At 43.4% G+C, this 21,543-nt stretch overlaps 1 protein-coding gene across 1 annotated transcript in view; it reads right to left on the bottom strand.

The window, feature by feature from the left end:
* Positions 1 to 21,158, bottom strand: part of LOC141735549 (polyadenylate-binding protein-interacting protein 1-like) — a 38,271-nt gene extending 17,113 nt beyond the window's left edge. The window contains exons 1-4 of the mRNA XM_074568525.1: positions 20,549 to 21,158; positions 19,149 to 19,330; positions 4,265 to 4,453; positions 1,014 to 1,126 (exon numbers count right to left, since the gene is read on the bottom strand). Of these exons, the coding sequence (XP_074424626.1) occupies positions 1,014 to 1,126; positions 4,265 to 4,453; positions 19,149 to 19,330; positions 20,549 to 20,753 (689 nt within the window). The 5' untranslated portion in view covers positions 20,754 to 21,158. The remainder of the gene's footprint in view (positions 1 to 1,013; positions 1,127 to 4,264; positions 4,454 to 19,148; positions 19,331 to 20,548) is intronic.
* Positions 21,159 to 21,543: the final 385 nt, after the last annotated feature.

Genomic DNA, 21,543 nt, shown 5'->3' with positions numbered 1-21,543 from the left:
GGCTTCAAGGTGCTAAAAGGAATGTTATCTATTGGGTTGGCTTTAAACCCAGGAATCAGATAATCCAAACGTTAACAGGGATTTCCTTCATGGTATTGTTCAAGTAACAAACATAGTTAAAGAAAACTAACACAAGATAAAAGTGATAATTCTGAAGGCAAAAAAGCTCATCTGCTTTGGGATTTAAAAATAAAATAAAATAATTAAATTCAGCTTCTCCATAAGGTACTGCTCCTGATTAACAGCAATGCATTTCGATGATCTTTTAAGTTTATCATGTCTTTGCTCCTAAACATAGGTGGACTAGGTGGAACTTTAAAAGTAAGAAGCAAGTCTGAAGCTTAGAAAGCCAAAATTCCTTAAAGAAAAAAAAAAAGGCTAATTTCTAAAGAATTATGAAGTATTTAAGTCTACTACTCCTTCAAATGTTCATACAGTAAGATCTAAAAGGAAATACATCCATTTAAAAAGTGTTGCATTTTTGTCAACTATGAAGTCTAATCATTATTAAACCGTAAGCCCCCAAATTCTGTAGTAACTGAAAACTGAAGAAATTTATCCTGGATTTTATGCATCTACTTCATAGGTGTAAAGTCAGTTAGCCAATCAATGAATAAACCTTACACAGCAACTCCAGCCAGAAAAGTAATTAAAGAAAAAACACAATGAAATAAGTCCTGGCAAGGACAGTACACACATGTGCATTTAGTACAGTTTGAAAGTTCACTAGCTTTCAGGTTTACCCTGTAATTTGGTATCAGTCTAACATACTCAGTTCAAAAGAGTCTACAGAACTACAAATCGAGTCCTATTTCCATATTAAAAAAAATATAAAAATATTTAAAAAGATATATATTTGATATCCAGTATGTACCTGTGCTTTAATAATCCTCAACCTAAACATCTATTTTAAATATGTACCTCTCTACATACTCTGTTAAGAGTTACATACAAAAGAGGAAGACACTTAACCTGAGAAAGTAACAGGCTTAAAATGACATGCTGATACTGACCTTTGAAGTAACAACTGTCGGAAGTTCCCACTTTGTGGACTAATGGTGAGATGGTGAGATAAATAGTTACACAACCGTGCTCCCATGTAGGAGAAATTTGGGACAGATGTGGCCTTCCAAAAAAAAAATAAAAAAAGTGAAAAAAAAAAATTATTCATAAAAGTCATGATTAGTTTATTAGGAAATATCTTTAAAAGCTTTTTAGAAAACCATGTTTAAAAACAGTTGACTAGACAACTAAAGAGCAGAAGATTAATAACTACTATTTCTAATATTAATTTTTGTATCTCATCAACACTTTGCTATACGCAAATTCAGCATATAGAAGTTCATTATACTGTGATTTTGTAGCTTTAAGAAAACCACCACCATTATGCCATGTATCCTCAATTCTACTTCTCCATTGTTACCTACACCAGAGTGTCTGAAAGTCACTTACTGTTTATGCCAATCAAAAAAACCCAAAACCCAACAGTGGACATTAAGACACTTTCTCAAGGACATGCACTCTCTCAAGGAGCAATGAATACATTAAAAAAAAATAAATAAAATCAATCACCTTCATTCAGTCTAAGTGCTATTTATCCCAGAATCCATTTTTGGCAATAGTGAACGCTCAGGGAAAGAGTACAAGAACATGGCAAGTAAAGATAAATTATTTCTCCTGTACATGCTCCAGCAAACTGCAGAATAGCAAACTCACGATTCAGATATTAAAACTGTATCATTACAGTTAATAGCTCTTGATAGGTCCTTTTTTTCTAAAGCAAATACTGTTACCAGTGAACATTTATACTTTCATCATCTAAAAAACAGGTGGTAGCAACAAAATTCCACAAGTTATACACCATCTGAAAAATATTTTTCTTTAAATCTGATACCTGAAAATTCCAAGAGGTGGAAAAAGTAATTAGGAATTCATTAGTGTCGACATTCAACCTCTTAGAACTTAAAGCAGAACATCCCCTTATTTTGGCAATTTATTACTGTTAGTTTGTTTTGAACTCTCTTCTAACTCTTCTCTAATTTGAGATTATTTCTCAGATACAGCTTCAGTGAAAAGAGGCTCTGGTCTAAGTAACTCAATCAGCTCTGCCAAAAAAAATAAAAATCCAGGGATACTAAGAATTCATTAAACTTCTCCTTTGGCTTTATCACCTTTGAACATTCTTTTTACATCTCGACCATCTATCAGTACTATGGTTCAACCAGTTGCTTGGACTAGAAGAGGTGCACCCTTTTTTATAAGGCAAAATACATCACTTAAATTATACTTCTCTTTCAAAAAACCCCAAAACAAACAACCAAAAAACCACCCACAAAACCAAACCAAAACAAACACCACCACCACAACAAAACAAAAAACAACCAAAAAACACCACAAAACAAACAAACAAAAAACAAAACCAAACCCACCAAATCAAAACACCACACAACCAAATCCCACAACTTCTTCAAATCTCATCTGTATCTTTTTTAAACCATTATCTTCCCAATTAGTCGGTCTGTATTTGTGGTTGCATCAAATACTGAAACAATTCGATTGTGGGTATTAAGACTCGGCATAGCACACAGAGACCAAAGAAAACCACCTCACATCATCTTAAGTGCAATAATGTCCTCCCTGAATTATTGTTGCTTGGTAATCTCAGTTTATCTTCAACTCAAAAAACCTCACAATCTAAGCATGAAGGCTAGTCTACCAATACATATCTTGAGAAATTTTTGTTGCTGTTACAGCAACTATCCACTGTATTAACTAGACAACAGCCAAGATTCTTAAGCCATGAAGTCAGAGCATTCAGCTTTTGGAAAACAAGAAAACTGACACTTCACTCTGTCAAGACATAAACGGATTAGGAGGAAACAGTGGGAAGTAGATAATTAATTCTTATAGACAGGCTAAGATACCCAATACCCAGATGAAGGGAAGACTGTACAGGACTTGGGTTTCTTTCATTTTAGCCTTTTTCCTTCACAAACCTAACATCTGTAAATCTGCTCAAACACCACTGAAGCAGATGCTTATAAATACACTTCAGCAATTTTAATTGAAGTTTTGTGATAAACCAGGACGAGGAAAAAAAAACCAAACCTTGAGCAGAAGCTCAAGACAGAAGAATAATAAGCATAGTTAACTGAAGAATAATAAGCATAGTTGACTGACACTCAAACACTAACATATCCTGACATACAACAAAGCTAAAAAACCACATGCTTTTGGATACTAGGACAGCATTTTGCACTGAGCTAAGTTTTATTTTTCACATAAAACTGTTATATTTCAGACTGATAACACTCGATGCTTCTCAGTTAAGGAAGGCACAGCCAACCCTAATATTGGACTTGTTTTACAAACAGGAAGAGAAGAGGCAACATTAAAAGACTTACATTAAATGAGCTAATTTATTTAACATATATGAAGTTATAAATAGGATAAATTCTTTTTTTCTTCCAATAAAGTTATATGGAATATTTTAATCTTTTATTAACTATTACCCAATGTAATAAAAAGCAAGCACAAGTGTGACTACATTCTCTGCAGCAAGCCCAGAATACCGTAACAGCAGCTCATTTGCTTCGCAACACAGATTAAGCTGTTCTTTCCAATGGCTCCCCCAATTAGTAGAGTTCAATTCAAGGTCTCTGTCCTCATTTCCACGGCCATCAATGGGACTGGACCTAGTTACCACCAGACTAGCTTTTCTTTTCCGATTATGCTGTTCTGAAATAGGTATAATTCCAGATGAAGAACAAAGCCTGTCAGTAAAAGAGCATTTCCCAAAGGGTGATGTGTACAGTAGATAGAATTTTTTTTTAAGTACCAACGAATGAAAAACATCTAAGTAGTATGAAGATTTTTTTTTGTAGGATAGAATAAAAATGTACAACTGACGTTGCTTAAGAGTTTCTTCAGTCTTTACTATATAAATCCAGCAACTGAAATATAACTCCTTTAATTAGCTGCTGTAATTTCAACTCTAGTATGTGACCCAGAAGATTCAAATACACAAAGGAAACAGAGTAAATTGGGGAAATTTATCAACCAGCCAAGCATCCCACACTTGAGCTATCATTTCAGTTTACTGAGAAAAATCTTTCCCTATACGTTTCAGTCTAAAAATAAAAATTCAAACCATTAAAATACTACATAGGTACAATGATATAACAAATAAAACTAGTATGCCTATCTTAAACACTAGGTAACAGAGGCATAACATCCATGTTATAAGACAGAATACACAGGCTACCTGCTGATACACGAGTTCAACAAGTTCTTGCAAAGTTTCATCTGCAGTGACCCAGCCATTCAGTGTTTCAGCAAACTGCACTATTTCAGTTTCAAAACAACCTGGTTGCTCGGTGAGGTGATTTAGGAAGTCTTGTACATATTCTGCCAAAGTCAGATAGCCATCGTATCCATCTTCAAAGGAAGAATCCTATAGCAATGAAAGAATATACCAGCTATTTAAAAGGAACCTAAAATTGTTGTTACACTTTATCTCCAAGAAGCAACTTTAGTCTTGAGTAATTCCTGATGCTCTGCATACTCGATAGTGATCTTTATTACATAGTTCACTTAAACATTTTTTAAAAGCATAGACCTCAATGCATCAGAAAGCACCAATAATCCTATCATCTTAAAAACTAGGTAACACGTTTTTATAGAGATTAGGGTCTCCCAGCAAAATACATCAAAAGACAGACTAAAAAGAAATCAGTTTGCAAAGTTGGGTGCAAGATTAACTAACAAACTAACAAGTAAGTATACCTGTTAAGAATAAAACTGCCAAACTGAGGCTCAACACCCTTTCCTGATGCGCACACAAACTGTGCTGCAGACATATGAACTATAGAAGGAAAAATAATTGAAAATTGGAAACAAGATATTTTGAGCTTACATAGAGTGCAAAAGTGCTCCAGAATATGTAGGAGGGGGAGAAATTACAGAAATACAATACAGCATAGTGTTCCCATGTATAAAATATAGCCAGGAAAACTGATCTTTTAAAGTCATCAAATTTGGATCTCTTGACAATGGATGAAAGACTACAAGGCATGACATGAAACTATTAAAATGGTATTGCATTAATTTGCAGTTACTGAGGTTAAAAACCTGACAATAAACACACCTGGTCCCTAAAGAAAGGGGAAGATAGAACAATACCACTTTATCAATGTTTATGCTCCTGCTGATGGAACAGAAGGCTGGTAATTTTGTCCATTCAAAAATGAATGTACGTAACAGTCTCTAAAGTCAACGGTGTTCTGGATGCTTACAATGCTAGTATATGAGAGGAATAGCATAGGAAGCAACATACTTTGTGATGTAACTAGTTGTTATGGTTTGAGAAACCCACAACAATTTACTGTCATTTAGACAATTATTCTATCACCCGATGACCCCTCCCCACCCGGAAAGGGGAATCGGGGGAAACAAGGAAACATGAGGGTTGAAATACAAATAGATTTAATAGGATAAGACTAAATAATTAACATTCATAACACTAAAGAACCAATATCAATCCCAATACCAATATAAAATATACAAGGATTATACTCAGACAATTCTATCAGGAGGAAGCTGTGCACTCCCAGCAGAGGACAGCAAGTGTCGGACACTGCGAGCGCTATGGCTTTGGGAGGGAGGGAAGGCCTCAGGGGCCTGGCATTGGGGCAAGAAGTTCTCTGGATCACCGCCATCAAGAAAGAGACCCTCACAGCAAGTTTTCTAATTTATATTGAATGTGACATTCATGGTATGAAATAATCCTGTTGGCCAGCCTGGGTCAAGCACCCAGGTCTCGCTCCTCCTCATCCCTGCACCTGGCTAACTTGAAAACACTGAGTCCTTGAAACCCACATACCTTAGCTGGCTATAAAGTAAATATTTTCAATAATTCAGACACTAGAGTCTTCCAAAAGTGCAGTTTTCCCCAGCATTAGAAAAGAAATGAATCCTGTCTCGCTCAAAACAGGACACTAGTAATAACACGGTACAAATAATTCACTTTGTCACACTTTCCAAAGATTGTGAAAAGTATCTCATATGAGATCTCAGAAGTGCAAGCAGGAGCCTGAAGAGGGATTGATAAAGAACTGTCTTATAATTAGTGATTCAAGACATAAGGGTAACATACATGATATCAGAATTCTCAACTGATCTATTTAACATGAAAAAGATTTAAAATATATCTACTGTAATGAAGGATTGAACTAAAAATTATAAACCACTTTTTCTTTCTTAGTGGACATAAATACATTGATAAGGTTTATAATTATATTCTTCCTCTCCCCACCACCCCTCCCTTACTGAGGAGATGTTGTTTACTTTCTGTCTTCAAAAACGCCCCAGTCTCTCTACTGTGAAGCAACATGGATCTGTGAAAGATAAAAGCTCTGAATACAAACTGCGGAGAAAGACAGATAAAGATTGCTAAAAATCAAGTATTGACATTAATTTAACAACCTGTGAAGAATGCGTGGGGAAAAATGCAGATGTTTCCGAAATTCTTCAGACCCACGTTGTAAGGGTATACAACTTAAGCTAATGAGGGACAAATCAATATAACAGAAGAAAAAATAGAAAGATTTCATATGATGCTTAATTAAGTAGAATATTTGCCCGGTGAATAATACTGAAGACAACATTACTTTATGTGGTCCACCAGAAATAGGAAAAATAAAAGTGTTTAAGGAAACGATGGCAAATTGTTATTGTTCATAAGGATAAAACCTTCAACAACCTGATCCAAGTTGTTTTTGCTTTGAGTTGGGGATTGGACCAGAGGAACTTCAGAGGTCCTTTCCAACCTACATTATTCTACGATTCTAACTGTTCAGAGCTTATGAAGCCAAAGCTAACAGGCCTTTGTATAACTTGCTAAATATTCTGTTTCTCTAAAGGAAATCAACTTTTACTAAGCAATTTCAAATAGCCCAGTAAAAGTTCTGTACAATAAAGTTAAACTATTTTGTTACACGGACCTATGACATTATTGTGCAACAACTGCAGCTTCATCACACACAGCTGTTCTCTTCAAACAACCCATTTGAAAACTCTCCAGCCAGGTTGCAGGGGATGCAATTGCTGTAGCTAGTAAAAGCAGCTGCTCTTTCTGACAGCCATTGGGTTGTTATGAGATTCTCATTTAGCAGTGAGGAAGGTATCTTCCTCTCATCCTCACCTGATAAAAATTCAATCTTGGAGGAAAACGTCCTTGTTCTGGAAGGGGCTCCAATCCCATTCGGTATATTGTTGTCACTGTATTCATACTCCTCTTCCCATTTTGTAATTAAAAGGCTAAACTCGGCACCATATTCATCTACCTATACTAAATATGCAACTCCAAAGGTAGTCCAGGTTTTAGTAACTATGCCAGGGAACAGAACAAATGGGAGGAAAAAAATAATAATTCAAACACTATTATATATTATACACCAATGCACGCAGCATGGGGAATAAGCAGGAAGAACTAGAGATCTGTGTGCGGTTGCAGGGCCATGATCTCATTGCAATTACTGAGACATGGTGGGACAGCTCACATGACTGGAATGCTGTCATGGATGGCTATGTCCTTTTCAGGAAAGACAGGCCAGCGAGGCAAGGTGGTGGAGTTGCTCTTTATGTGAGAGAGCAACTGGAATGCATCAAGTTCTCACTAGGGGCAGATGAAGAGAGGGTTGAGACCTTGGGGGTAAGGCTAATATGAGGGACACTGTTGTGGGTGTTTATTACAGGCCACCTGATCAGGATGGGGAAGCTGATGAGGCCTTGTACAGACAGCTGAAGGTAGCCTCACAATCACAGGCCTTGCTTCTCATGGGGGACTTCAATCACCCTGATATCTGATGTGAAGGCCACGCAGCCAGGCATGCACAGTCCAGGAGGCTCCTCCAGTGCATTGATGATAACTTTTTGACACAGGTGGTGCAGGAGCCAACAAGGAGAGGAGTACTACTGGACCTGGTACTGACAAACACAGAGGGACTGGTGGAGGACATTAAGGTTGGGGGCAGCCTTGGCTGTAGTGATCATGAAATGATTGAGTTCAGGATCATGGGTAGTATGCACAAAACAACAACAAGTAGGATTGCAACCTTGGACTTCAGGAGGGCTAACTTAGACCTCTTCAAGAAACTGCTTGGAGAGATCCTGTGGGCTAGGGCTCTGGAAGGCAAAGGGGCTCAAGAAAGCTGGTTGGTATTCAAAGACCACTTCCTCCAAGCTCAGGATCGGTGCATCCCTAAGAGAAAGAAATTGGGCAAGGGACGCAGGAGACCTGCATGGTTGAGCAGGGAGCTTCTGAAAAAGCTCAAGTGGAAGAAGGAAGTTTGCAGTAAGTGGAAGAAGGGGCTGACCCCTTGGGAGGATTACAAGAATGCCATCAGAGTATGCAGGGATGAAACAAGGAAAGCCAAGGCCTCCTTGGAATTAAACCTGGCAAGGGATGTCAAGGACAACAGGAAGGGTTTCTTCAAGTATATTGGAGGCAAAAGGAAAACTAGAGAAAATGTGGGCCCGCTGTTGAATGAGACAGGAGCCATGGTGACAGAGGATGTGGAAAAGGTGGAGTTACTGAATGCCTTCTTTGCTTTGGTCTTTACTGCTCAGGGCAGCCCTCAGGAGTCCCAGGCTTTGGAGAAAGTAACAGGGAAAGTCTGGACAAAGGAAGACTTCCCCTTGGTTGGGGAGGATCAAGTGAGAGATCAATTAAGTAAACTGGATATCCACAAGTCCATGGGCCCTGATGGGATGCAACCGAGAGTGCTGAGGGAGCTGGCAGAAGTCATTGCTGGGCTGCTCTCCATCATCTTTGAAAGGTCCTGGAGAACAGGCGAGGTGCCTGAGGACTGGAGGAAAGCCAGTGTCACTCCAGCCTTCAAAAAGGGGCAAGAAAGAGGACCCAGGGAACTACAGGCCAGTCAGCCTCATCTCCATCCCTGGAAAGATGATGGAACAGCTCGTTCTGGGTGTCATCTCAAGGCATGTGAAGGAAAAGAAAGCTATCAGAAGTACTCAACATGGATTCACCAAGGGGAAACCATGTCTGACTAATCTGATAGCCTTCTATGATGGCATGACTGGATGGATAGATGAGGGGAGGGCAGTAGATATTGTCTACCTTGAGTTCAGCAAGGCTTTCGACACCATCTCCCATAGCATCCTCATAGGGAAGCTTAAGAAATGTGAGTTAGATGAATGGACAGTGGGATGGATTGAAAACTGGCTGAAAGACAGAGCTCAGAGGGTCATGATTAGGGGCACAGAATCTAGTTGGAGGTGAGTGATGAGTGGTGTTCCCCAGGGGTCAGTCCTCTTCAATATATTCATCAATGACCTGGATGAGGGGATAGAGTGCACCCTCAGCAAGTTTACTGATGACACAAAGCTGGGGGGGGTGGCTGACACACCAGAAGGCTGTGCTGCCATACAGAGAGACCTGGACAGGTTGGAGATCTGGGCAGAGAGGAACCTTATGAAATTCAATAAGGGCAAGTGTAGGGTGCTGCACCTGGGGAGGAATAACCCCATGCACCAGTACAGGTTGGGGGCTGACCTGCTGGAGAGCAGCTCTGTGGAAAGAGACCTGGGAGTCCTGGTGGACAACAGGATGACCATGAGCCAGCAATGTGCCCTTGTGGCCAAGAAGGCCAATAGCATCCTGGGGTGCATCAAGAAGAGTGTGGCCAGCAGGTCGAGGGAGGTCATCCTGTAGAGGTCATCCTCTACTCTGCCCTGGTGAGGCCACACCTGGAGTACTGTGTCCAGTTCTGGGCTCCCCGGTTCAAGAGGGACAGGGAACTGCTGGAGAGGGTACAGCAAAGGGCTACCAAGATGATTAGGGGACTGGAACACCTCTCTTATGAGGAAAGGCTGAGGGATTTGGGTCTTTTTAGTCTGGAAAAAAGACAGCTGAGGGGGGGATCTTATCAACACTTATAAATACTTAAAGGGTGGGTGTCAGGAGGATGGGGCCAGGCTCTTTTCAGTGGTGCCCAGCAATAGGACAAGAGGTAACGGGCACAAACTTGAACATAGGAAGTTCCGTCTAAACACGAGGAGGAACTTCTTTCCTTTGAGGGTGGCAGAGCACTGGAACAGGCTGCCCAGAGAGGTGGTGGAGTCTCCAACTCTGGAGACATTCAAAACCTGCCTGGACGTGTTCCTGTGCAACCTGCTCTGGCAGGGGGGTTGGACTAGATGATTTCCAGAGGTCCCTTCCAACCCCTACCATTCTCTGATTCTGTGATATGTTGTATATTGCTAAATTAGTAACAGTTGATACTTTAAAAACTAATTAGATTTATTCCAGTCTTTCCTCCCCAACGTCCTGGTAAAGTTGTTCTGAAAATTCTAGTATGCTTTGGATGCTGTACCCCTTAAAGTATCTTCACAGGTAACTGATAATTGTGAGTATTAAAACTAACTGGAGATCTAATAATCAAGTGTTATATGGACACACCTAGTAATTACAGTAATGTACAATCCAACAAGGAATCAACACGTTATTTCTAAAACAATAAATGCTTAATAAATAGCATAAACAATGTGAGTTTTCAGATCTAAAAATTCTAGGGAATGTTATAAATTAAAGCTAAGAAGTATTAAATCTAAGAAAAACAGAAGTTCCTCCAAACTTTGTTTTGATTCAAATTTTAAAACTCATGTTGAAAATCTATTATCCTGATTTCAGCTGGGATAGAGTTAATTTTTTTCCTAGTAGCTGCTGTGTTTTGGATTTAGTATGAGAATAATGTTGATAACACATACTGTTTTAGTTGTTGCTAAGTAAAGCCTATTTTAAATCAAGGACTTCTTCAGCTTCCCATAGAAGCTGAGAGGGAGCTGGCCAAAGGAATATTCCATACCATAGACGTCATGCTCAGTATATAAATGGGGGTTGGCCGGGGGGAGGGAAGGAATCTGCAATCATGGCTCAGGACAGGCTAGGCAATCGATCATCAGATGGTGAGAGCAACTAGATTGCATCACTTTATTTTGTATATTCTTTTACCATTATTATTATTATTATTTTCTCTTCCAATACTGTTCTATTAAACTGTCTTTATCTCAACCCACGGGGTTTTTTCCCTCCTTTTTCTCCCTCTTCTCCAGGAAGGTGGGGGGAATGAACAGCTGCGTGGTCCTAGTTGCCAGCTGGGGTTAAACCATGACATCTGTGTAAAGTGTGCTAAATTCCTTATTTTTATTGCAGGTGGACCCAGTTTATGGAATTAATTAAGTCATTAAAGAAAAAAAAACAAAACAAAAACCAAAACACCCAAACTTTCTAATAGCAAAGGACTAACAAGTCTGAAACATAACTGTTCTATGATTAGATACTCTGATTAGAGTCCCTGCAGCATACTGCAAAATAAATATTCTAGGCTTTGCTAGCATTTTAACAGTTATTTTGATTAACAGATGAGTCCTTATATTCATAGCATATTCCTACATCATAGCAAATGAACTCCCACATGCTTGTATGCTTTTGCAAAACATCTGAAAAGCAACAATGCTGGCCTCAAAACTTTGTAATTATATGTATGCACATACATGCCATTCCAAATGGCATTTTTTCTTTATTTATAGAAAACATGTAACATGTACTGGGGCAAAGTAGTATTTTTCCCTTACATTATCCATTCACTGAAGCATGTTCATATTGGCATTCGTCAACAGTTGTATATTGGCTATGGGCTTGTATTATCCAAGACAGTGATTTTATTCAGTAAGCTGGCAAAATCCAGATAACATCTATTTTACTGGTCAGGAAAAAAATTCAAAACACCAAATCACCATGTTTAGCATTCAAATCAAGTATTTTTCTGTAAGTTATTAAAAATCTATTTGTTTCAGTACAATTATTTATTATCACTTAATTGTATTTGTAAAAGTATTAGTTCCCACCTATTTATATATAGTACCAGAGTTTGGCTGCTTGCATAATAAAAGGATATTCTGAGAATTCACAATAGATCTTCCCTGGAGTAGAATTACTGTAGCAATAATATGGAAAACAAGGGGAGCAGAAAATAAAAAGTACCAACTTTTATTATGTGATGAATCTACAATATTGATTTGAGATTACCCTTAGCCTGGGTGCAAATATATTTCATATTAGGTATGTGGGTAGGTATGTCCTGGTTCCAGCGGGGATAGGTTAATTCTCCCCAGGCTCCAGTAGGAACACAGGTATTCCATCCCATGTGAGCCATGCCCACTCTGAGCTGCCAGGGGAGGGGCCAGGAAGTCACCGCTTGGAGCAGGCAGGGGCATCCCGGGTCCAATTGGTGAGAGGCAGTTCCGTATTCGTGTTTGTATATTCCTCTATCCATGTTAATGTTGTTGTTTTCTTGTTCCCTTTGCTGTTCTATTAAATTGCCTTTGTCTCAACCCAAGAGTTTTGCTTTTTTTCTTCTGATTCTTCTCCGTAATGGGAAGGCCCGAGAGAGCGGCACGTGGTTCTTTGTTGCCGTCTGAGGCCAAACCACGACAGTCCTTTTTGGCGCCCAACGTGGGGCAACAAGGGTTGAGATAATGACAAAAACCAACTAGAGCTTGTAAAAACAAATTTGTTGTGTGCATTTATTGTATTAGGTAAACAGTCGCTGGTCACCATGTTGCTTGGTTTGTTCTCGTGGCTGTGTTATGTAAATTCCTATATGGCTTATGTACTCCCCGCAATGATGTTTATCACCTCTGGCAGAGGGATCAGGATTATCATTTTGCTGTCCTGTGCGATATCGGCCTATGATATGATAACATCACTTGTTAGACAGTTACTTTGGGGCGTTTATGTGGTATTGCTGTCCTGCCCATATCTTGGGCACTGTCTCTCAGAATTTAGTAATAATTACACCCAGTCTATGGGGGAAACGGGGGGGACAATTTCCCCAGCTCTTTTGCCTCCCTTTTCTCCTTCGGGTCAGGTATGACAGCTTTTGAGAATTTTTAATATCCTTGGGATGCTCAAACCAGCCTGGTCCTATTGTTGAGACTCCTGAATGTGTTCCAGGTCTTGTTTAGGGTTAAGCGACTATTTAAGACTACCACCCAGAGATCTGCCCCGAGCCTCGATAGTCAGGGGTGGCATGGCCTGTGGGAGAACATGGGCAGGTACCCAGAGAACTTCTCACCTCCCATGGTCTGGGACTTCACCCCTGAACAATTACAGGACCCTGATAAAGTGGTAGAATATCTGAAGGGAAAATGCTGTGGCTATTCTAGAGAGGCACAACTCACCGCACTGTGCTGGGCCCTGGCCAGTATCTACCAGGCACTGCTCAGAGTTACGCAGCACCCTCAGGGGAAAGAGATGGAGACCAGACCGACAGACACTGCAGCTACTGCAACCCCTGCGACAGGCACTGCAGCTGAACCAGGGAACCAACCCGTGCCAGTATCAGTTGCCCCCATACAGAAGGAGTAGTACACGAAGAAATCAGTTTGCTTAGTAAGGGATGATGATGAACCAGGGTCATCACAAGAGCAGGAGGAAGAGGCAGAACCAGAGATAATCACCCGATCCCTATCCTTGAGTGAGCTGTGGGATATGCAAAAAGATTTCAGCCGACTTTCAGGTGAGCACATTGTCACCTGGCTGCTCCGGTGCTGGGATAATGGGGCCAGTAGCCTGGAATTGGAGGGTAGGGAAGCCAGGCAGCTGGGATCCCTGTCTAGGGAAGGGGGCATTGACAAGGCAATTGGGAAAACGACACAAGCCCTCAGCCTCTGGAAACGACTCCTGTCAGGCATGAGGGAAAGGTACCCCTTCAGTGAGGATGTTGTATGTCAGCCAAGCAAGTGGACTACCATGGAAAGAAGTATCCAGTACCTGAGGGAATTAGCTGTGCGGGAGATGATTTATTATGACTTGGACAATGCAGACTTACCCACAGACCCCGATGAGGTCCAATGCACAAGGCCCCCGTGGTGGAAGTTTGTACAGAGCGCACCATCGTCAGATGCCAACTCACTGGCAGTAATGGAATGGAAAGGTGAAGAGGGACCAACGGTGGATGAGGTGGCTGGCTGGCTCCGGCGATACAAAGTCTCTCTTCCCCCCTTGTCTCAGCTGTGGAGAAACTGTCGCGGAAGGTCCAGCAACTTGAAGAGAATATGTCCTACTCCCCACCTTTATGGGCCAGCATCTCAGCTATTAGGAGCAGGCATTTCCCCACTCAAGAGAGAGAGTACAGAGGGTACACACCACGAGGCACCCTGTGGTTCTACCTGCGGGACCACGGAGAGGACATGAGGAAGTGGGATGGACAACCTACTTGGATCCTGCGGACACGGGTACAGGACTTGCAAGGAAGGACAACTACTAAAGGGGATCCCTCCAGGAAAAGTGCCGCCCCAGTTTCCAGCGGGCAGTTCCCCAGACAGAGCAGAAGGCCTGATCTTGCTTCTGATCCTCTTGAAGGAACTTCCAAGTCATTTCTGCAAGAAGTGAGTAACGGATACTATGACCAGGATTAGAGGGGCCCTGCCTCCGGCCAGGTGGAGGAAAGGGACAACCGGGTTTATTGGACGGTGTGGATTCGATGGCCTGGCACATCAGACCCACAGGAGTATAAGGCTCTAGTGGACACGGGTGCACAGTGCACCCTAATACCATCAAGCTATAGAGGGGCAGAACCCATTTGTATTTCTGGGGTCACAGGGGGATCCCAAGAGTTGACTGTACTGGAGGCAGAAGTGAGCCTAACTGGGAATGAGTGGCAAAAACATCCCATTGTGACTGGCCCAGAGGCTCCATGCATCCTTGGTATAGATTACCTCAGGAGAGGGTATTTTAAGGACCCAAAAGGGTACCGGTGGGCCTTTGGCATAGCTGCCTTGGAGACGGAGGAAGTTAAACAGTTGTCTGCCTTGCCTGGTCTCTCAGAGGACTCTTCTGTTGTGGGGTTGTTGAGGGTCGAAGAACAGCAGGTGCCGATTGCTACCACAACGGTGCATTGGCAGCAATATCACACTAACCAAGACTCTCTGATTCCCATCCATAAGCTGATTCGTTGGCTGGAGACCCAAGGAGTGATCAGCAAGACTCACTCGCCCTTTAACAGTCCCATACGGCCAGTGCAAAAATCTAATGGAGGGTGGAGGCTAACTGTAGACTATCGTGGCCTGAATGAAGTCATGCCACTGCTGAGCGCTGCTGTGCCGGACATGCTAGAACTCCAGTATGAACTGGAGTCCCAGGCAGCCAAGTGGTATGCCACGATTGATATAGCGAATGCATTCTTCTCAATCCCTTTGGCAGCAGAGTGCAGGCCACAGTTTGCTTTCACTTGGAGGGGCGCCCAGTACACCTGGAATCGACTGTCCCAGGGGTGGAAACACAGCCCCACCATTGGCCATGGACTGATCCAGACTGCACTGGAACAGGGTGAAGCTCCAGAACATCTGCAGTACATTGATGACATCATTGTATGGGGAAACACAGCAGAAGAAGTTTTTGAGAAAGGGAGTAAAATAGTCCAAATCCTTCTGAACGCTGGTTTTGCTATAAAGCGAAGTAAGGTCAAGGGACCTGCGCAGGAGATCCAGTTTTTAGGAATAAAATGGCAAGATGGATGCCATCAGATTCCAATGGATGTGATCAACAAAATAGCAGCTATGTCTCCACCAACTAGTAAAAAGGAAACACAAGCTTTCTTGGGCATTGTGGGTTTTTGGAGGATGCATATCCCAGATTACAGTCTGATTGTAAGCCCTCTGTATCAAGTAACCCGGAAGAAGAATGACTTTAAATGGGGTCCTGAGCAACGACAAGCCTTTGAACAAATCAAACAGGAAATAGTCCATGCAGTGGCCCTGGGGCCAGTCCGGGCAGGACAAGATGTTAAAAATGTGCTCTACACCGCAGCCGGGGAGAACGGCCCTACCTGGAGCCTCTGGCAGAAAGCACCAGGGGAGACTCGAGGTCGACCCCTAGGGTTTTGGAGTCGTGGATACAGAGGATCCGAAGCCCGCTACACTCCAACAGAAAAAGAGATATTGGCAGCATATGAAGGGGTATGACATTGCATATGACAGCTTCGGAAGTAGTTGGTACAGAAGCACAGCTCCTCTTAGCACCTCGACTGCCGGTGCTGGGTTGGATGTTCAAAGAAAGGGTCCCCACCACACATCATGCAACCGATGCTACATGGAGTAAGCGGATTGCACTGATCACACAGCGAACTCGAATGGGAAGCCCCAGTCAGCCAGGAATTCTGGAAGTGATCATGGACTGGCCAGAAGGCACGGATTTCAGAAAGTCACCAGAGGAGGAGGTGACACATGCAGAAGAGGCCCCACCATATAATAAACTGCCAGAAAATGAGAAGAAACATGCCCTGTTCACTGATGGGTCCTGCCGGATTGTGGGAAAGCATCGAAAGTGGAAGGCTGCTGTGTGGAGTCCTACACGACAAGTTGCAGAAGCCAATGAAGGACAGGGTGAATCGAGCCAGTTTGCAGAGGTGAAAGCCATTCAGCTGGCTTTGGACATTGCCGAGGGAGAAAAGTGGCCAGTACTTTATCTCTACACTGACTCATGGATGGTGGCAAATGCTCTGTGGGGGTGGTTACAGCAGTGGAAGCAGGGCAACTGGCAGCGCAGAGGCAAACCCATCTGGGCTGCTGAACTATGGCAAGATATTGCTGCTCGGATAGAGAATCTGGTTGTGAAAGTCACGTAGATGCCCATGTACCGAAGAATAGGGCCACGGAGGAACATCAGAACAACCAGCAGGTGGATTGGGCTGCTAGGATTGCAGTGGCTCAGGTGGATCTGGACTGGCAACATAGGGGTGAACTCTTCATAGCTCGGTGGGCCCATGACACCTCAGGCCATCAAGGGAGAGATGCGACATATAGATGGGCTCGTGACTGAGGGGTGGACTTGACCATGGACACTATTGCACAGGTCATCCATGAATGTGAGACATGCGCTGCAATCAAACAAGCCAAGCGGTTAAAGCCTCTTTGGTATGGAGGACGATGGCTGAAATATAAATATGGGGAGGCCTGGCAGATTGATTATATCACACTGCCACAAACCCGTCAAGGCAAGCGCTATGTGCTCACAATGGTGGAAGCAACCACTGGATGGCTGGAAACATACCCTGTGCCCCATGCCACTGCCCAGAACACTATTCTGGGCCTTGAAAAACAAGTCCTGTGGTGACATGGCACCCCAGAGAGAACTGAGTCGGACAACGGGACTCATTTCCGAAACAGCCTCATAGACACCTGGGCCAAAGAGCATGGCATTGAGTGGGTATATCACATCCCCTATCACGCACCAGCCTCTGGGAAGATAGAACGATACAATAGATTGTTAAAGACTACACTGAGAGCAATGGGTGGTGGGACCTTAAAATATTGGGATGCACATTTAGCAAAGGCTACCTGGCTAGTTAACACCAGGGGATCTACCAATCGAGCTGGCCCTGCCCAATCAAAACTTCCACGTACCGTAGGAGGGGATAAAGTCCCCGTAGTGCACATGAAGAATATGTTAGGGAAGACAGTCTGGATTAGTCCTGCCTCAGGGAAAGGCAAACCCATCCGTGGGATTGCTTTTGCCCAAGGACCTGGGTGCACTTGGTGGGTGATGCGGAAGGATGGGGAGATCTGATGTGTACCTCATGGGGTTCTGGTTTTGGACGAGAATGGCCAATGAATCAAATTGTGTGTTGTTGATTGCTAAGTAACCCTGCCACTGTATGTCCTCATTGCTATAATTGCTATCAGTTGTACTACAGTAAGAATCACCCAAATTAAGAACAGATGGACTTTGATGAAAAACCGAGTAAAGCACAGCGGTGATGGGATCAGAACTGACCTCAGCAGCCGGCGTCCAGAAACTTCCTCAAGATCTACATCTTCAGCCCATGGACTGTGGGCATGAGCTGCACTGGGTACACCAGTCACAAGCTCCGAAAATACAGTATGCAACATTCCAGCACCACACAGCATCTCACCTGCCCTGAGAGACTGTTCTAACAGATGGAGCCCAACGTCATGGATTAAATGAACTCAACGGACATTTTAGAGGGATGGCCCATAGACTAAGGACATTATATCTGTACAAATATATATATATTATATAAGACAGGAGAAAGTGGTGGCAATTCATTAGAACCTGTAGGATCTGGGCATGGCATAAATGGTATGGAATAAGGGGTGGATGATGTCTTGGTACCAGCAGGGATAAGGTTAATTTTCCCCAGGCTCTGTCAGGGACACAGGTATTCCATCCCATGTGAGCCATGCCCACTCTGAGCTGTCAGGGGAGGGGGCAGGAAGTCACCGTTTGGGACGGGCAGGGGCATCCCGGGTCTAATCGGTGAGCAGGGGTTCCGTAATCATGTCTGTATATTCCTCTGTCCATGTTATTGTTGTTGTTTTCTTGTTCCCTTTGCTGTTCTGTTAAATTGCCTTTGTCTCAACCTACGAGTTTTGCCTTTTTTCTTCCGATTCTTCTCCATATTGGGGAAGCCTGAGAGAGGGGTACGTGCTTCTTTGTTGCCATCTGAGGCCAAACCACGACAGTTAACTGCTAGGAATGAGCCCAACCCTACTTTTTTGCCCTTTGGTGATACAACATCACTGAAGGAATTAAAAGACACATGATGGTACATAAAGTTAGGCAGTCATGGTCAATCATACCCATGGCACGGTAAATTTAGGAAAGGTAAATCCTGTGTTTAGAAAAGCTTAAGTTCAAAGTTTCTCCCACACTTGCTTCAAAAACCTGTGAAATCTGAATAAAAGTGCAGGTAAGCTTTTGCTTAAAATGCAGTGCAGATGTAACTACAAGAGGCAGTCACCAAGAAGAGAGCTTACTGTGATGTTGGGTATAATCAATGCTTGGGGTAATCAACAAGGAATTTGGTTATCTGCAGCAAGCTTTAGCAAAATATCCCACACTAAAGGTTCTCACGTACACCATAATATTCAGTCATTATCACTTAATAGTCTGACTGTGTCTGGAGGTTATCATTCAAATTTTTGGAATCTCTTTGGCAAATGCGTCATTCGAATTATCTGATACACAAGATCTCAAGAAATCATCGCTAATTTGAATATAAGTAAATTAGCATATACTAAGAAGAGAATATATAAACACTCACTGCGAAGTTCTGATTGAAGTTCTGGTTGTATCCTGATGGATAAAACTCAGGTGCTTTAACAGACAACTTTGACATTACCACAGGAGCCACAGCCACCTGAGATTCAGACATTTCCGGTCCAGTATCAGGAACTGAAACTTTGTCTTGTGATCCAGATGGAATTCTTGCCTGTTCCAAGTGTTCTGAAAAGTTTTTGTTAACAGTTTTTCTTAGAAATCGCTAAATTAGCATGCATTCACACAGAGTACATCGCTTTTTAGACTTTAAATATACTTTTACTTATGCTATAAATATACTTTCAAATATATTGGTTTTATTCTTTTTTCTTAAATACAGATAAAGTTTTCACTTTATCAAACTCTAGATGCCTTTCTACATGACAGAAAGTGAACACAATATTCATGTGAAGGTGACAAGACAAAAAAAAAAAAAAAAGAGGAAGAGAACCCTCTCCTCCCACATGAAAACATGCTTTCTAAAAGAGATAACCTGAGAAACTAGTAAATCTTCTTATGATACGCCTGCTGGTTTTGTGGGTTTTTCATAGATTTCAGATGCAAAGGCAATACTCTGGAGGTCAATAAGTGGAAGACATCACTAATTTTTAACATAATCCTGAAAAACACTTAACCATCTTTGTTCTTGTACACCATTTGCAAAAAACTCCGATGAAACGGTGTTTTTTAAAGCACATTTTCCAAATCTATCTTTATAGATTAGCTCCTAAATTTATTGAAAACAGAACCCGATATCTACCTAAAAAAGCTAACCAACAAACAATGCTTTATGTTAACGTTGGGTTGGGTTTATTTTTTGGCAAACCTTTAGACCAGAGTTAAAGAGTTCTTCAATAAGGGGAAAACTGAGACCATCTGTGGTCAGATTAACAAACGGATAAAACACACGCATACAGACGTGTGGGCACAGAAAGAGAGGGAGGGAGAGAGAGGTGTTGCAAGCAGGCTGCAATGCAACATCACACCTTTGCTTAGGCACAGGTCCATAGCCCAGAAACAGGACCATTCATCTAAGGAAAAGTGCAGTTATAAGGCCCCCTATGCGGCTCATCTCCATGCGGTGCCGAGAAGAGCCAAGCAGGCGCCCGGGCTGTGCAGAGCACTGGCCCTCAGGCTAGATACGGGTGGTAGGAGAAAGGACGCGTCCCCGTGGCCAGACCGGAGGGAAGTGGGTGGGCGAGTGAGTGAGGCCCAGGGCTCCGCTCTCAGCGGGATGATGAAGGGGATGGGGGTTGGTGTCAGAGCAGCAAGCGAAGCAGGAGCAGGGCGGTGCGCGCAAAGGAGAGGAGCGTAACGGGCTCTAGGGGGCCGCTCCCCGACACCTTCGGCACCCGAGGCCTCCGGAAGTGCGGGAGGGGGGAGCCGCTGCATGGCGGCCAGTACCTGCGTTTCCGGGGCCCAGCGGCGCCGTCTTTGGAGGCCGCAACGGTTCTTGCTGTGGGAAGAGGCTGCCCGTTTTGTGCTGCTGCTTGGCCGAGCCTGAGCCGTGGAAACCGCTGCCGCTCTCCAATACGCCCGGGACGCTGAGGGAAGCGGTGCCTCCTCGACCCCGGCTAGCACCTGGAGCTCGGGCGAAACTATCTGACATGCTCGGGCCGGGGTGGCTCAGGCACTCAGGGGAAGAAGCCAGCGACTCGGTCCCGCTTCGCCGCAGCCCAAGCCCTCCACTTTCAGTTTCACCCCCACACGCACCGCCACGATGGTCGCGACCCAGAGCGGCTCACAGCGCCTCCTCACGGCCTCGCACCGCCCGTCGCCATAGCAACCGTGGCGCCACCGCGGCCTAGCACCGCCCGCCACCGGGAGGGTGAGGAGCGCGGCCCACTTAGGCGGCTGCGGCTCCGCTACAGTGGGGGTGCCTGAGCTGCCCAACTCCGTTACCACCTGCAGGTGTGGGCTAGGCGGGGTGTCCGCGAGAGCTGCCACCGTCGAGGAGGCCAGTTCGGCTGCCACGGGTTAAAGGCTCTCGCCCGGATTCCAACCCTACGTGTTCAGAACTGATGAGTCAGCCCCCCTCCCCCCCCCGGGCTCGACTTCCAACAACAAACAAGCGTGGGGTTTATTTGTGTCAGCAGCCGGTTCTGGAGCCTCGGGATGTATTTGAGTCACACCTTCCTCAAAAATCACAAAAGCTTGTAAACAGCATTTTAAAAAAGACAATATTCTCTTGTAATTGCTTCCCTGCAGGAGCAAATAGCATACTGTGACCGTAGCAGGACCAAGATTGCAGCTACGTGTGGTAGGAACATGGTAGGTGTCTGCTTTTAAAAGCATCATGCCACGCTGCATATGCAGCTGTTTTCCACAAGAAACGTGTTTGTGTGGAAAAGCTGCAGGCTAAATTGTAAATTTAAGCCAATAAAATTAAGCTTCCAATG

Source organism: Larus michahellis, chromosome W, assembly GCF_964199755.1.
Source record: "Larus michahellis chromosome W, bLarMic1.1, whole genome shotgun sequence".
Taxonomy (NCBI): Eukaryota; Metazoa; Chordata; class Aves; order Charadriiformes; family Laridae; genus Larus; species Larus michahellis.
Note: the sequence above shows the minus strand (reverse complement) of the source record. Positions and strands in the feature narration are given on the sequence as shown.